The sequence below is a fragment of the Chenopodium quinoa genome, unplaced genomic scaffold (genome assembly GCF_001683475.1).
Source record: "Chenopodium quinoa cultivar QQ74 unplaced genomic scaffold, ASM168347v1, whole genome shotgun sequence".
Classification (NCBI taxonomy): Eukaryota; Viridiplantae; Streptophyta; class Magnoliopsida; order Caryophyllales; family Amaranthaceae; genus Chenopodium; species Chenopodium quinoa.
Genome location: NW_018744858.1, coordinates 3326273 through 3342468, shown reverse-complemented (window position 1 = coordinate 3342468; position 16196 = coordinate 3326273). Strand labels below are relative to the sequence as shown.

General features: G+C 38.7%; 2 protein-coding genes across 2 annotated transcripts; both read right to left on the bottom strand.

The window, feature by feature from the left end:
• Positions 1 to 11362: 11362 nt before the first annotated feature.
• LOC110704686 (protein FAR1-RELATED SEQUENCE 5-like) lies at positions 11363 to 13505 on the bottom strand. The gene is made up of 3 exons (XM_021882504.1): positions 13301 to 13505; positions 12195 to 12527; positions 11363 to 12042 (listed from the first exon to the last, which is right to left on the bottom strand). Exons 1-3 carry the CDS (start codon positions 13503 to 13505, stop codon positions 11363 to 11365), a joined length of 1218 nt encoding a protein of 405 aa, XP_021738196.1.
• Positions 13506 to 13638: 133 nt separating this feature from the next.
• On the bottom strand, positions 13639 to 15283 carry LOC110704685 (protein FAR1-RELATED SEQUENCE 5-like). Its single transcript, XM_021882503.1, has 3 exons — positions 15148 to 15283; positions 14681 to 15033; positions 13639 to 13983 (listed from the first exon to the last, which is right to left on the bottom strand). The coding sequence occupies exons 1-3, from the start codon at positions 15281 to 15283 to the stop codon at positions 13639 to 13641; spliced, it is 834 nt and encodes a 277-aa protein (XP_021738195.1).
• Between the last annotated feature and the right edge of the window lie 913 nt (positions 15284 to 16196).

The window sequence follows — 16196 nt, the reverse complement described above, 5'->3', positions numbered from 1 at the left end:
GAGAGCCCCTGTTTGCTAAAAACAGGCGGACGACTCATACCTTTTAGGCTCCATACTAAGTTTGAGAGAGTGACTATGAGTTAACTTTGGTGTTACTCAGTCGCCGTCACTCCTGCTTGAGTAGTAAAGGTACCAGGCGGCGGAGGCCGGCTGAATATTTTGATTCGCCAATGTTTGTTGGCTATTAACTCAAGAGGTACCCCTTGCATTTATCCCAAGTAATACAGGCGGTCATCTGACTCAGATGTCAACTGCTACCACTGGTTTGGTTAGTGATAGAGTTATCCTTGTCTCAAAAACGGCTACGTGGTTGCCCTTGGGGACAGTCGTATAGGTGCCGTGTAATTAGTTTATAGAGCAATGTTCCACCCAAAAGGGAGCTACTCTCTGCTACGAATTTCATCCGGAGGGATGCCGCCGGACGCCTTCTATGATGTTGGGACAGGTCGTATTAGTTTAAAGATTGGATCAGTTGGCTTGGCGCCTGGACTGATCATTCAACTTGTGGCCTTGGTTAGTTCTTGGTGAACGTAGGTGCTAAGTAAGAGGAGGGTAGCCGCCTGTTTAGGCACAGGGTCGGCCAGGCCCTGATCATTTTTATCTATGTATAAGGGGGGTGGCTGTGTGCTTTGGAACCAGTCGGCCCTCTTCTATGGAGAGTAGCCGACTATATATCCAGACGGCATGCCCCTATGGTGATAGAGTAAAATATTCAATGGAGAGTAGCCGACTGTAAAGGTACAGGCGGCATGCCCCTTTGAAGATAGAGTAAAATACTCAATGGAGAGTAGCCGACTGTAAAGGTACAGACGACATGCTTTGAAGATAGAGTAAAATACTCAATGGAGAGTAGGCGACTGTAAATGTATAGGTGGCCTACCCCTCTTAAGTAAGAATAAAAATTAAACATGGAGAGTAGCCGACTGTTTGTCAGTAGGCATGCCCCTCTTAAGTAAAAATGAAAACTGAGTATGGAGAGTAGCCGACTGTTTGTTAGTAGGCGTGCCCCTCTTAGTACAAAATTGAATATTAAGTATGCAAACTTTTATTAAGTAGCCCTTGACTATTTATATCATTCAAAAGAAATATTTCTTAAGATTATCTGCATTCCAAGTTCGAGGCAACGGTTGGCCGTCTGGTGTTCCAGACGGTAGGTACCGTCCCTGACCTCTTCATAGATTCAGTAGGGTCCTTCCCAGTTGGGAGTTAGTTTGCCAGACTGATTAGCCCTTCCAACTGCTTTCATTTTTCTAAGTACAAAGTCCCCCAGTTTGAGTGGACGCCTGTGTACTTTTTTGTTGTATGATCTAGTCATTCTCAGGCGGTAAATTTCATGGCGCAAGACAGCATTGCCCCTCCTTTCAGGAAGTGAGTTTAATGCCAGGCGCATGGCTTCCCAGTTTGCCTCTTCGTCATATAGCATTACTCGAAGAGTCGGCTTGTAGTGTTCTTTTGGAAGAACAGCTTCCGCACCATAAGTTAGGAGGAATGGAGTTTCTCCAGTCGCCCCTTTTTCAGTCGTCCTAATGGCCCAGAGAACATGTGGTAATTCATCTGCCCATAGGCCGCCTGCTCGTTCAATCTTTTTCTTGAGACCGTCTGAGATGATTTTATTAAAGGCTTCTACCTGGCCGTTTGCTTGTGGACGGCCGACAGATGCAAAGTAGTGTGCAATTCCTTGGTCACCCAACCAGCTTTTGAGAACAGGCGTCTCAAATTGGGGACCATTATCAAAAACCATAGACATGGGAACCCCGAACCGAGTGATGACATTTTTCCAAATGAATGAAATTACATCCTTCGTCTTGATTCCCTTTACAGCCTCCGCCTCTACCCATTTAGTGAAGTAGTCGACGGCAACAAGTATGTACCTCCTTCCGCCTGTAGCAGGCGTATATGGACCCAGAATATCCATGCCCCACTTAGCAAACGGTAGTGGGCTATGAATGGTAGTGAGGTCAGTAGCCGGACGGTGAATTAGCTTGCCAAACCTTTGGCACTTGTCACATTTTTTCACCATCTCCATTGCATCTGCTTCTAAAGTAGGCCAAAAGTAGCCCTGCCGCCTTGCCCGTTGAGCAAGCGTCCTACCGCCTATATGGGAAGCACAGTAACCAGAGTGAAGATCGTCTAGTATCTCTCGTCCCTTTTCTGGAGTAACACACTTTAAGAAGGGTTGAAGGTACCCCCCTTTTGTGAAGTTCTCCCTTTATTATTTCAAAACTGGTTGCTCGTTTTTTCAGTGCTGCCGCCTGTTGATGATCATCCGGCAGGGTACCGTTTGTCAGATATGCCCTGATTGGATCATCCAGGTTGAGCTTCTATCTAGGATTCCAATAGGGTCTTCCTCGATGCTTCTCTTCTCCATTACTTCCCAAAAAACAGTTCGAGGGGTATCACAGGAGGCGGATGATGCTAATTTTGAAAGTGCATCCGCCTAGTTGTTTTTTGATCTCGGCACTTGGGTCAGATGGAAATCCTCTAGGGAGCCGACTGCTTGTCGGACCGCCTGTAAATACTTGATCATGGCCGGATGGGTTGCTTCGTATTCGCCATTGTACTGACTCACTATCAATTGTGAATCGGAACAGGCGTCTATTTTTCTTGCCCCTGCCGCCTTGCACATGCGGATTCCGGCTAGTAAAGCTTCATATTCTGCCTCATTGTTTGAGGCCTGAAAACTGAAGCGTAGAGCATACTCGTACCTGTCGCCCTCTGGCGACTGACATATGACGCCTGCTCCACAACCATTTGAAGTAGAGCTTCCATCCACATATACCTTCCAGACTTTGTCTGGAACTTGAGAGTTAGGAGGACGAGTCATCTCAACAATAAAGTCAGCAAAGGCTTGCCCCTTCACTGCTTTTCTAGGCTCGAAGGTAACTTCGAGGCTCTGTATTTCTATGGCTCATTTGATCATTCGGCCTGACGACTCCATGATGGTCAGTGGCCGCTTGATAGGTTGGTCTATATACACGACGACTGCATGTGCCACAAAGTAGGGCTTCAATTTTTTAACAGCCATGAAGAGTGCAAGACCAAATTTCTCCACTAAGGGATACCTCAACTCGGAATTTTTCAGTACGTGACTGACAAAGTATACCGGGAGCTGACAGCCGTCTCTTTCAGCAAGGAGAACAGCGCTTAACGCATGATCAGAGACGGCCAGGTACATGTAGAGTACTTCTTTGGGCAAAGGGCTGACCAGCCTCGGCATGGAATGCAAGTGAACTTTCAATTTCTGGAAGGCCGCCTCAGCATCCGGCCCTCATTCAAACCTTGCCTTTTTCTTAATTGCCTGGAAAAAGTATAGGCATTTGTCGCCTGATCGGCTTAGAAATCTTCCCAAGGCCGCCAGACAACCTGTTAACTTCTGAACCTCTCGGATGGTACGAGGCGACTGCATGTCGATGACCGCCTGCACCTTCTCAGGGTTCGCCTTTATTCCTCTCTGATTGATAAGGAATCCAAGAAATTTCCCAGACTCAACTCCAAAGAAACATTTCCTGGGATTGAGCATGACATGGTGTCGCCTGAGTGTGGCAAAAGTTTCTCGGAGGTCCGACAGATGATCTTTCTGAAGTTTAGACTTGACAATCATATTATCAATATATGCCTTAACATTTCTCCCAATCTGATCAAAGAACACAGTGTTTATCATTCGCTGGAAAGTGGCCGGGGCATTCTTAAGACCAAACGGCATGGCCGTGTAACAGTATAACCCCTGATTAGTGACGAAGGCCGTCTTCTCCTGATCTTTCTTCCATAAAGGAATTTGATGGAAACCAGAGTAGGCGTCCATAAAGCTCATCAAAGCATGGCCGGCTGTTGAGTCGACCAGGTTATCAATTTTAGGCAGAGGGTAACTGTCTTTGGGGCACGCCTTGTTTAAGTCTGTTTAGTCTACACACATTCTCCAGGTGCCATTCGGCTTTTTCACAAGCACCACATTTGCAACCCAGTCTGGGAAGTAACATTGCCGAATGAACCCTGCATCAAGTAATTTTTTAACTTCGGCGGCTGCCGCCTGACTTCTTTCTTCGCCATGGTTCCGCTTCTTCTGCCGTACCGGATTCTTTTTCGGATCCACGGCCAGTATATGTACCGCCAGATCAGGACTAATGCCTGGAATTTCATGGACTTCGAATGCAAAGATGTCCTTGTATTCTTTCAATAGTTTGTGACAGTCGTCACCCAGGTCCCTTAGAGCAGTCGTCCCAACCTTGATTGCTCTGTCAGGACGCGAGTTATCTAAGATCAGGTCCGTATGCTCACCAGCCGGCTGAGGGCGGAATTCATCCGACTGCTCCTCTTCCAATGATTGCTATTTTCTGTCTTTTCTTGCGGCCCCTGTCTGGGATGCCTTTCTCTTCTTGCCGCCTGCTTCTTGAACAGGCGCACTCTCCTTGACATTGTCAAGGTCTATTTTTCCACCGCTCGACCCAGTGGCCATAACAGTGGGCTTGACATCCGAGAGATAACACTCTCGGGCCATCCTCTGATCTCCCCTTAGGGACCCGACTATTCCATTATCCCTCTCAAACTTGAGCAACATAAGAAATGAGATTATAACAGCTTTGGAATTATTCAGGGTTGGTCGTCCCAGAATCATGTTGTAGGCCGAGAGTTCTTCTACTACCAGGAACCGGACTACCATGTGTCGTTCTTCCCCTTTTTCGCCCAGGCGGATGGGTAAATCCACTCGTCCCACTGGGTGGACGACTCCTCCTCCAAACCCTACTAAAGGGTGGGATGCCGGATGTATGCAATCAGTCTGATATTTTAGTTTCGACAGACATTTTCTACTGATGAGATCTGAGGAGCTTCCGGTATCTATGAGGATTCGGCCAACTCTCTGGTTGGCCACTTTACATTCAATAACGATAGGGTCGTCATGCGGCCCTCTTACCCCTCCTAGATCTTCTTCAGTGATGACAATCTCAGGAAATGAATATTTGGAGGGCCGTTCTTGGTGAACGGAATTTACATCTAACCGTCTGATATTGTCTTTGTTGCCCCTAATAGTGGGGCCGCCTCCTGAGAAGCCGCCTGCAGTGGTGTAGACGACTGCATCATCTGTATCGGAGCTGTCGGCCTGTTGATTCTTTTTGGCCGACTGCTTTTTCGAGGAAGTGTTCCCCGTAGATTTCTTGACATAAGTGTCAAGATCACCTTGCTAAGCCAGGCGGTCCAGATACCGCATGAGACTAATGCATTCATTGGTGTGATGACCAACATCTTCATGATAATCACAGAATTTTTCTTGGTTCCGGTTGTTTGCAGAACCCTTCATGGGGACCGGCTTCTCAATTGAGATCCGTCCCTAGATTTCCTTTAGGATAAATTGGCTATCCTTGTTAAACGCATACTTTGGGGAGTATGGTTTGAATTCTTTTTTCTTCTTCTGGGCCGGCTGTTTAAAGGAATCAGCCGCCCAGACCTCTTTTCTCTTCTCGTCTTTGTTTGACGACAGTTTCTGTCATCCTTCTCTTTTGTCGGACCTTCTCCCGTCTGACTGTTTTACCGTACTACAAAGATCAGTCGCCTGTATATAGGCTTCCGCTTCAATCAAGGCCTCTTGAAGAGTCGCCACCCTCTTTCGGACCAAATCAAATTTGAAGGTCGACCCGTCTTTGAGACCTCTGAAAAAGTCAGTATAGGCTACTTCATCCGGTAACCCTTGAATCTGTATTCTCATCAGGTTAAACCGCCTGATGTAAGAACGAAGCCCCTCCTTCTCGCCCTACTGAATTGTTCCTAAATCAAGGGTCGTCTTCTTCGCAGGGATGTTCATGGCGAAGTTGGAGGTGAATAAGTAAGCAAGCGTCTTGAAGTTATTTACACAACCAGTCGGCAGGTTGCCGAACCATTGTTGTGCGATTCCTTTGAGAGTCGCTGGGAAACACTTGCACCAAGTGGGATCATCTAACCCTTGAAGGTACATCAGGTTGGTGAATGCCATCAGATGGTCTTCTGGGTTAGTAGTGCCGTCATAGGCGCCTACTAATACATTTTTCACTTTGGCCGGCTGAGCGGCTTCAGTAATTTCCTTGGAGAAGGCCGACGGCTGTTCACCAAGTCTAAGCAACCGTAGCTGCCAGTCCATAGGTTGGACATTTTTTGCTGCATGTCCACCAAACGGAGGTGGCTGTAAAAAATATTGTTGTTGCGGTACAAACGGTAAGTTTGGTACCGCCTGGTCGCTATGAAAGCCGGACTGACGGGAGGTGCCGCCTGACTGACTCTCATGATACGACTGAGTATGCCTCATCGAGGTATTTCGCAGACTGTCTTGGAAGTATGAAGTAGAGGCCGACTCTGACAATCGGTCACTCTTCTTCTGCTCTAGCAGTAGCCGAGCGTCTGTGTATGTTTTCCTCGACCCGTCCGCCTGAATATGACGAACAGGTTTCCTATTTCCTGGAGTAGGAAAACGGTATTTTGTGAAATCAAGGGCAGGTGGCTCCCACTTCCTAGATTTAGGATGAGGGGTCGCCTCTCGCCCTTGAACTGGCTTCCTCTTCCGTGAAGTGGAGGGTTGCTTAGCCGACTTCTCCTTGTCCAGAGCAGGCGGCTTCTTGTTGATCAACTCTTGAATTTCTCCCTTGAAGTCCCTCATGAAGGTCATGAGTTCGTTCCTTGTGATGGGAGCAGACCCATCAGTCGGCTGCTGCCGAACAGGCGGTACGCCTGCTGGCTCGCTTCCAGTTTGAAGATGTTCCCGTTCCCTCCTTTTGGTATGACGGGTACGTCGGGCCCTTAGGGTCCCGTCTGAAGCTGTGTGAGCTTCAACTTCAAATTCATTCTCACTATCGTGGTCCGACTGAACTAGAGGATCGTCTAGGGGACGTCTCTCTTCAGGAGCCGGTACAAACGTGGGTGCCATCTCAGAAGTACTCTCCCCACAGACGGCGCCAAAATGTTTCGGGGTTTTCTGATGTCCTGCGGGAGAGTTACAATTCCGAGACTGGAACCGGACGCCTGTACCTACAAAACAAACGGATGCTCCGGATGGTTGGAGATCCGCCTCCGACGGTCAAGTTAGTACTTGATTAAGGAGTAATTAATGCGGAAATTAAAGTGATTGGGTCTCTCTAGGTGAGAGTGTTTAATGTGTGTAATCTGCGTTGTTCGCATCATCTCCCTTAATGAGGATTAAGGGAGGTATTTATAACCTCGGGAAACGTGCCAAACTAGGTTTAGGTTAACCTTGGGCTGATTGGGCTTCCCTCGGAAATTGGGCCTAGGTGACCGGCTTCTCCATTAGGCATGGAGTATGCCACGTGTCATGACATAATAAGTCCAGGGTGGACGAATAAGCGTGTGCCACGTGGCAAGCCCTGAGATGTCCAACTGGGGGACACTTGGCAGGACCTGATTGGCCCACGTGGCGCATTCCGATTGGTGGGAGCAAAATCCCCTAATCATATGTTATTTCATTTTATATGCCTATTGTTTCATTTTATATACATATTGTTTCGTATAATAAATTTGATGTTTCATATTGAATGCCTACTGTTTCATGTAATAAATCTCACTTCTCATTAATTGTTGTTTCATGTTGAATATATGCTGTTACATATTTAAAATATGTGATTTCTGATGTATATTGTTTCATAATATATTTCAGCTGTATCAATTTAGGTGTACACTGTTTCACAATAAATTTTAGATGTATGTTGTTTCATTTTATATGCCTATTGTTTCCGTGTTCATGACATTATTGTTTCTTAATATATTTCGGCTGTTTCATGTTTTGTGTACGCTGTTTCATATAATAAATCTGATGTTTCATATTGGCTACATGCTGTTTCATATTTTATATCACGTGTTTCATTGTTTATAATACTGGAATTTGAAACGTTGTTGGTTTGTTATAGGGATTTATACTTGATGAATTCAACAACATTTCCAAGGAACTTGCTGGCCATGTCCAGTCAATGTATGCACTGATTGACAAGGGATACAAATTGATTGAGGAGGTGGAGATCCCAGATGAGATGAAGGAGCTCATTAGAAATGTACGGGGCAAGTACACATCAGTACAGCCCACTATGAGTCAACAAGGAATCAAGACCCAGGGTTTTCTATCTTAAGATGAGAACTTATTTCATGAGCCAGCGTTTTTATCTGAGCTCAGTGATGTGATGAACAAAGCATGGGTAAATTTTCAGGCCAAAGACAAACAACAAGATGAACCCCCCCTGAGAATGTTGTAACCCCACAAGCTACACCCCACAATGAATCCGTTCAAGACATTGTTCCATTATCTGAATCCCAGCCAAACTATAATCTGTTTGTAGGTTCACAGGCGTTGCCTCCAACACCCCAAGCAAAATTAATGTCACTAGAGCAGGAAGAATCTCCAACGGATCAGCAGTTGGAGTCACTCACTGAATCCATCGTTCATAAGATAGCAAGGGAACATTGTGAGAAGCCAGTGACTGGTATGCAAAGAGAAAAAAGAATCACACAAAATCTTCCTGTGCACCTTCGATCCCCATTCATGGTGCAGAATGAAAAAATTTCAGCAAAAATTGATGCCCTACAAAGAACAGTCGCCGAATATGCCTTTTGTGCAGGCCCAAAATCGTGAGAATTTTCTGGAATGCTTTGTTTCATATTATATACATATTGTTTCATAGTATATACAATATTATATTGTTTCATATTATATACATATTGTTTCATTCAATTGTTTTGCTGTCCCATCAATTTTAGTGAGCAGCTGTACAATGACGGGCTTAACTTCATCAGTAGGGAAGACATTTTAGGACTACAAGGTGACAACTATGTGGTCAACAATATAATAGACTCCTGGGGCCACATCCTTAACATGGCAAACAAAAGAAGGCAACCAGGCGCTATCAACCGTTTTTTCTACACCTCTGAATGTTGGGTAATTATGTCTAAAATTATTTAACTGTTTCACTTTTAAGCTCTAATGTTTCATTTATCATATAATTTGTTTCATTAACATATTCCATTGTTTCAATTGACAATAAATGTTCCACTATATAGTGCCAATGTTTCATTTTTAATATATTATGCTCTGTATAAAATATTTCAGTTTCATAATATTGATACACTAACAATTATAATATTTCTGATACACTAACAACTATAACAATGATTAATTACCTGGAAAAAAACAGAATATGCTGTGCGGTAACAAGTACTTTACGCCAAATACCAAGTTTGCAGAGAGATACAACGCTTTCAAGAGCAGGATGGTGGACGAGATGAAGCATTCTAAAATAACTACTTTTGACAAAGTAGATTTGGTTAGATACTAAACTAGTACTGGTTCATAGCATATATATTTGCTCAATAAGACATACTTAATATTACATATAACTTACTTATTGTTTCATTATAGGTTTTCTTTCTCGTCCCAGCATTTGAACACTATTATCTGTTCTGTTTGAATTTTTCACGCAAGCAAATGCAAATTATAGGCAACAGATTTCTAGAAGAAGGTGTTGAAATGGATGCAAAGTACGACAATTTCCCAGCTACCATGGTAAAAATATAACACTGTTTCACTAAACATCACTGGTATTCCATTTTTATTTTTTGTTGTTTCAATTAGTATATCTGGTGTTTCATTGTTGATTTCTGATGTTTCTTATTATATAGAATTTGTTTCAATATATGTATATATTGTTTCAAATAATACATTTGATGTTCCATTTTTTCATTACTGCTGATTCATATTAAATAAAATATGTTTCATTATACATATATAAGTTATTTCATATTTATATTTGTTAGATAGCATATGTTTCATACATCTGATGTTTCATTTTTCATTTACGCTGTTTCATATTATATATCAATTGTTTCATTGTATATATTTGTTGTTTCATTGTTCCTTGGTACATCTAATTGTTTCATATTATACAGATCAAGGCATTTGCTAAATTACTAAATGAAAAGAAAGTTGGGAATGGACGGGCAGTGTCTAGATTCAATACCACTATGAAGGAAATGAGATGGAAAAATAATGACAATTATAATGACTGCGGTGTATACACTCTCAAACACATGGAAACTTACATGGGGTAGCTAGATGAATGTTGGGATATTGGATTCAATCCAAAAGATGTAAGTTTTTGTGTAATTCTTATATTAATTTATACATAATTTATGGTTCATTGTTCCGGTATTTATTTTGAATTGTTAATATATTTCAGCCTGATATAATGAAGAAGCTGAGGATTGAGTATTGTGGGAAAATATTGACAAGCCCTGCAAACGTACTACAAGATGAAATTATAGGCAAATCAAAGACCTGGGCATTAGAGTAGCTTCGTCATGTTAATTAGTAAACAATGTTTATGAATGTTTCCACATTAGTTGTAAGATACATAATTTTTATGCATGTTCTGGATAATTTAGCTAAACATCTTTTTATGTTTCGTCTAATGATTTTCTATTAATATCTGAACAGTTCCTTCTTCGTATGTAAAGATGTGCATACATTATTGTCAATTGTGAACTATTAATATGAAACATTAGAAGTATTAAATGAAATTATAAATATATAAAATGAAACAACGGTTAGGTAATATGAAACAATGTCATTATAGGTTTAGCTAAACATGTTCTGGATCATTTTCCCATAATTAGAAGTATTAAATGAAACTATAAATATATAAAATGAAACAACGGTTAGGTAATATGAAACAATATGAAACAATGTCACAACATGCATTGTCAACGGTAAGAAATAAATTTAAACCATGCATTGTCACAACTGAACACGTTTCTACATGAAACTGACAAGTGTAAGGTTGCTTTTAAACTTTACCATAAATATGTTCCCAAAGCAACAATACCACGCCAGTGCTTTTAAAAAAAGATGACTAGTCAAATCAATACACGCTGCCACATAAAATCAATTTGCACACTTTCTGAAAAATATTATATACTCCGTAACTTTTTTATATAAAACATGATAAAACGAATCTTAATGTTTCAGATAATGTTCCTACTGTTCCCTTAAATGAAACAATTGTTACATATACTAGAACTAATGTTTCTTAAAATTGATGCTTCCAAAACATTAGTTGCAATGTTCCATGACCATTAACAGTTGTAACATATGTTAAAAGTGATGTTTCCCAAATGTAACTTATTGTTCCATGTAACTAATTATATTAATTTTTCAAAGATGCAATATAAAACATTGTATTAAAACTGACGTTTCCGAAACATTAATTGTAATGTTTCGTTTACAACAACAGTTGTAACATATATTAAAACCGATGTTTCTCAAATGTAACTAATTGTTCCATTACAACAAACATAAAAATGAGTAAAACATTCCCATAAGAAGGAACAACAGCTGCACAAATTATCATGCTTTGTGAGGACAATTCCGAGTATCATGATATGCTAGCTCGCCACAGCCACTGCATTTCCTCTTCGTTTTCTTTTTAGATTGTTCAACTGCTATTTCTTTGGCACCCTTTAATCTTTTAGACCCACTAGTTCCACAGCCATCATGAACACCTGTACCTTTATTCTTCGACACTTTAGGAGGCTGAACAAGTATTTCATCAGGAATGCTACATCCTATTAACATCTCAATATCATGTTCACTAGATCTTACATTCTGAGTATCAACTACAGTAACATTTTTTGTCGCTACAATTTTATTCTTGAACTCTCGAATATTCTTAATAAAGTCCTCCTCATGACCTTTAACCCAACTCACACAAGAAAATATCTCCGACCACATTTCATTTATAACCACCCTCCTATCATATTCGGTGTCTAAACAACTTATATCTAACACTGGTTTCTGAGTAGCATTTATTGTCCAACGATCTAAGATATATTGCTTTGGAATGCTTTTTAAATTCTTTGCCTTCCACATCCATATCATATGTCTGCATGGGATTCCTATCCTATAAAACTTCTTATAAGAGCAGGTAGTGTCATAACTAAAGCACTCAAACAAAACTTTAAATTTCCTTCTCCTATTTGCCTTAGTAACAATTTCTACATCAATACCATCTTCCTTCCTCAATTCATCTACACACAAGAATAAAAAGCACTATGAACTTCATCTTGAAATTCATAAAATACAGAAACGGTGTACACCTCAGAACCATGCCTATCAATCAACAATTCTGTCTTACATTGAGGGAATTTCCCCTATGATTCATTGTCATTCTCTGCCTGACTATGTCTCTGTGCATCCAACGCAGTTTCATACCTCATGAAAAACTCCACAAGAGACACGTGAGGATTTACAACGGATGTAAAAAAATTATTCTCACTCTCTGACCTTAAGGTAGTTCTCATAATACCACCCATAAACACATCTCTAAAATACGCTGGAATCCACATAGATCTCATCTCAAACATCAAATTCAACCAATCATGGTCTTGTAATTTAAACTCAACAAGAACATTGTTCCACTTCTCTTCAAATTCAGGAGCCTCAATTTCTAAATTCCAAACACACTTACTGAGTTCCTTTAAATATTCAGTATCCTGAATGATATTCCTTCCAACTTTATCAGGCAGCTTTTCATTATGTGCCACATACAAAATTCGAAGGACATTAATTATGGGACATTAGACCACTATTTATAAACATTAGCTTTTAATATTGTAACATTATAGTAAAATTCCGGAATATCATCTTGAAGATTTGAAATAATAAAATAAATAATTGGAATAACTAGGCGAATTATCGTAACAATTGATTAACCTAATGGAACATCAAAACATAAATTTGAAACAATAAAACACTATTTAGGAACAATAATTTTTTTTTTAAAATTAAAAATAATAATATTTAACATCATAACAACAGCTGGAAACATCAATAAACTAATATGAAACATCAGACACATATTTTGAAACAAAAGTATTCACAAATGAATCATTATGTGCCTCATACAAAATCCGAAGGACATTAATTATGGGACATTAGACCACTATTTAGGAACATTAGCTTTTAATACTGTAACATTATAGTAAAATTCCGGAACATTATCTTGAAGATTTGAAATAATAAAATAAATAATTGGAATAATTAGGCAAATTCTCGTAAAAATTGGTTAACCTAATGGAACATCAAACATAAATTTGAAACAATAAAACACTATTTAGGAACAAGAATTTTTTTTTTAAAAATTCAGAATAATAATATTTAACATCATAACAACAGCTGGAAACATCAATAAACTAATATGAAACATCAGACACATATATTGAAACAATAGTATTCACAAATGAATCATTATAGTTGCAGTACAATAAAATAAATACTTGTGCTCACATTGCTGGAAAACAGAATTTACAGCAATTTTCATAGCTGGATCTTGATCCGTAATTAAACAATTGGACTCCCTACCGCCCATTGCCTTAACAAATGTTCTAAATAGCCATTGGAATGAAGCAACATCTTCCTTTGCAATGTAACCAACAGCAAAAGTGACACATTTCTTGTGGTGATCGACTCCCGTGAATGGACCAAACACCATATTATATTTGGAAAACATGAAACATACGCTGAAATTACGATTCCGATATTTATGTCTACTGTTTCGTAATATTATTCCAATGGTCCAAAAATTTAAACAAATGTTACATCAAATTGTAACACCAAAAAAAAATTCAAAAAACTTTAAAAATAACACTATGATACCTGTTGCTTTGGTAGGTTGTATCAAACGAGAGCATATCACCAAATACGACATAATTTCTCCGGCAAATAGGATCTGCCCATAAAGCTCTACATAGGCAGTCGTCTTCATCCATTTCGTAATAAAAAAAATAAGCCGACCACATCAACTTTTTCCTCTTAAAATTATCAACAAACATCTGGGCGTCCGATCCTTCAATATACGCCTTCAAATCTCTATGAAAATTTTTGAAGTCATTCCTACTATCACCTATATTCTCATACCCACCAACATATTCCTTCACCATTCTGTATGTCTTGACATGACCAATATTCACCTGTGGAGCAACAAAATAAGTATATGAAACAGAATGTAAAAACACTAGACTGTTTGAGGACCATGCTATATATGGAAACAGATCTAACAGTGCATATTTAATTTTATGAAAAAAAAGGCAAAAAAGATTTCAAAGATTCTAAATATAGATGTGTACAAAAAACAAAAAGGCACATATTTAATTACAAATAACGGTACACGTTATTCTTGATGTATAGTGCGAAATTCGATGATGAAGGAAGTGATATGAAACAAAAATGCACTTTATTGTACCATATATCTGACCTATTGTTCCTCCGCATTACCCTATTGTTACATTTGTTATTATAACTGTTAATATTAAACCTTTACAACCAATCGCTCCAACTATGTTTCAATTATACGTACTATTGTTCCACTTATCAAAACCATTGTTCCATACAATTGTACTTACACCTACTTGAGTACATACATTACAAACAATTGTTCCATCCAAAACAATATATATTTCATATTACAATACTAATGTGTCATATATGTACACAATTGTTACTTCACATTTAAAATTTAATCATTTTAAACAAAATCATATTCAAATACCATTGTTCCATCCAAAACAATATATATTTCATATTACAGTACTAATGTTTCATATATGTACACAATTTTTACTTCACATTTAAAATTTAATCATTTTAAACAAAACCATATTCAAATACCTTTGAATTATCAATTATCATTTTCTTATGAAACATTGTCAGCTTTCTTTTGGACTTCTGAAAATGAGAGTTCTCGGATGAATACATATGATGAGTATGCCCTTCTTCAAAATTAGAAACAATGTAACCTCCATTTTCGCAATACTTTAAAATCATCTTTGCCTTACAACCAACTCGAGTAGACAATCTTCTTTTAACCATAGGAGTATTCGCTTCTTGACAATCATAGTCTTCTTTATCTTGACCAACAACCACTTCTTCAACATTCATATCACCTATAAAATGATCATCTTCTTCCCCGATACTATCAACTTTCTTTGTCACCACATTATTTCGTTTTTCTTTAAACCCAGCTTTATTACATACAATAATTTGAAAAGAAATAATACCATTTTTTCTTTTTTTGACCGTCGACTTTCTAGTAATAAATCCTACAACAGCTGCGTAGGACAAATAAAAACGCAAACCTTCATCAAGTTTTGAAAATTTCTTACCTATAGTTGGTCTAATTTCACTATCACAACATGGAATCCATATCTTCGTTCCAGCAGGGGTACAAACATGAACAACATTAGACGTACCACATTCAACATACAAATCCATGCTTAATATAACTACAGGAAAAAAAAATGAGCTCTAACCTTTGATAATATTTTCAGAAAGAATGTATTCCAATGGCTGAGATAACGTCTTCCAATAGACTGACAGAATATATTCCAATGGAATACAACGTCTTCCAATGCACAAAAAAAAAAAAAAAATTACAAACAATCATTACATTTTTCAAGTTGGCCCACGTGAATTCCCACTATTGTTACCAATAAATCTGAACCATTCATCTAATAAAATGAATGGTCTTAGATTGGTTCTCGTTTTAACTTGGTTCTCACCTAAGCCATGAGTTCTCACATGATCCCATTTCTATATATATATATATATATATATATATATATATATACATGTATATATATACATACATACATGTATATATATATATACATACATGTATATATATATACATGTATGTATATATATATACATATACATATATATACATACATACATGTATATATATATATATACATGTATATATATATACATGTATGTATGTATATATACATGTATATATATATACATGTATGTATACACACACATGTATGTATACACACACACATATATGTATACATATATATATATATATATATCCGGTGAGAATAGCTATTTGGATACCGCATCAGGTCAGCTAACCTCTTTGGCTCTTAGCTCATTCTTTGAATCTTAAGCTCTTTTAATAAAAAAGTATGTGTGTGAATGATAAATTAGTGCGCCCGTAAAACCTTCAGTATTGAAGATATCAAGCTCACGCAACAAGATTAGATTGTTGAGACTGGGTAAAAACACCTTCATATCGGCAACACCTTAATTAAGAAAAATCAGTTTTGACAAGCTCTTCAGCAAGAAAATTAGATTCTGGTATCTATCAATTCTCAATGCTTTGAGTGTTGTGCAATAATCA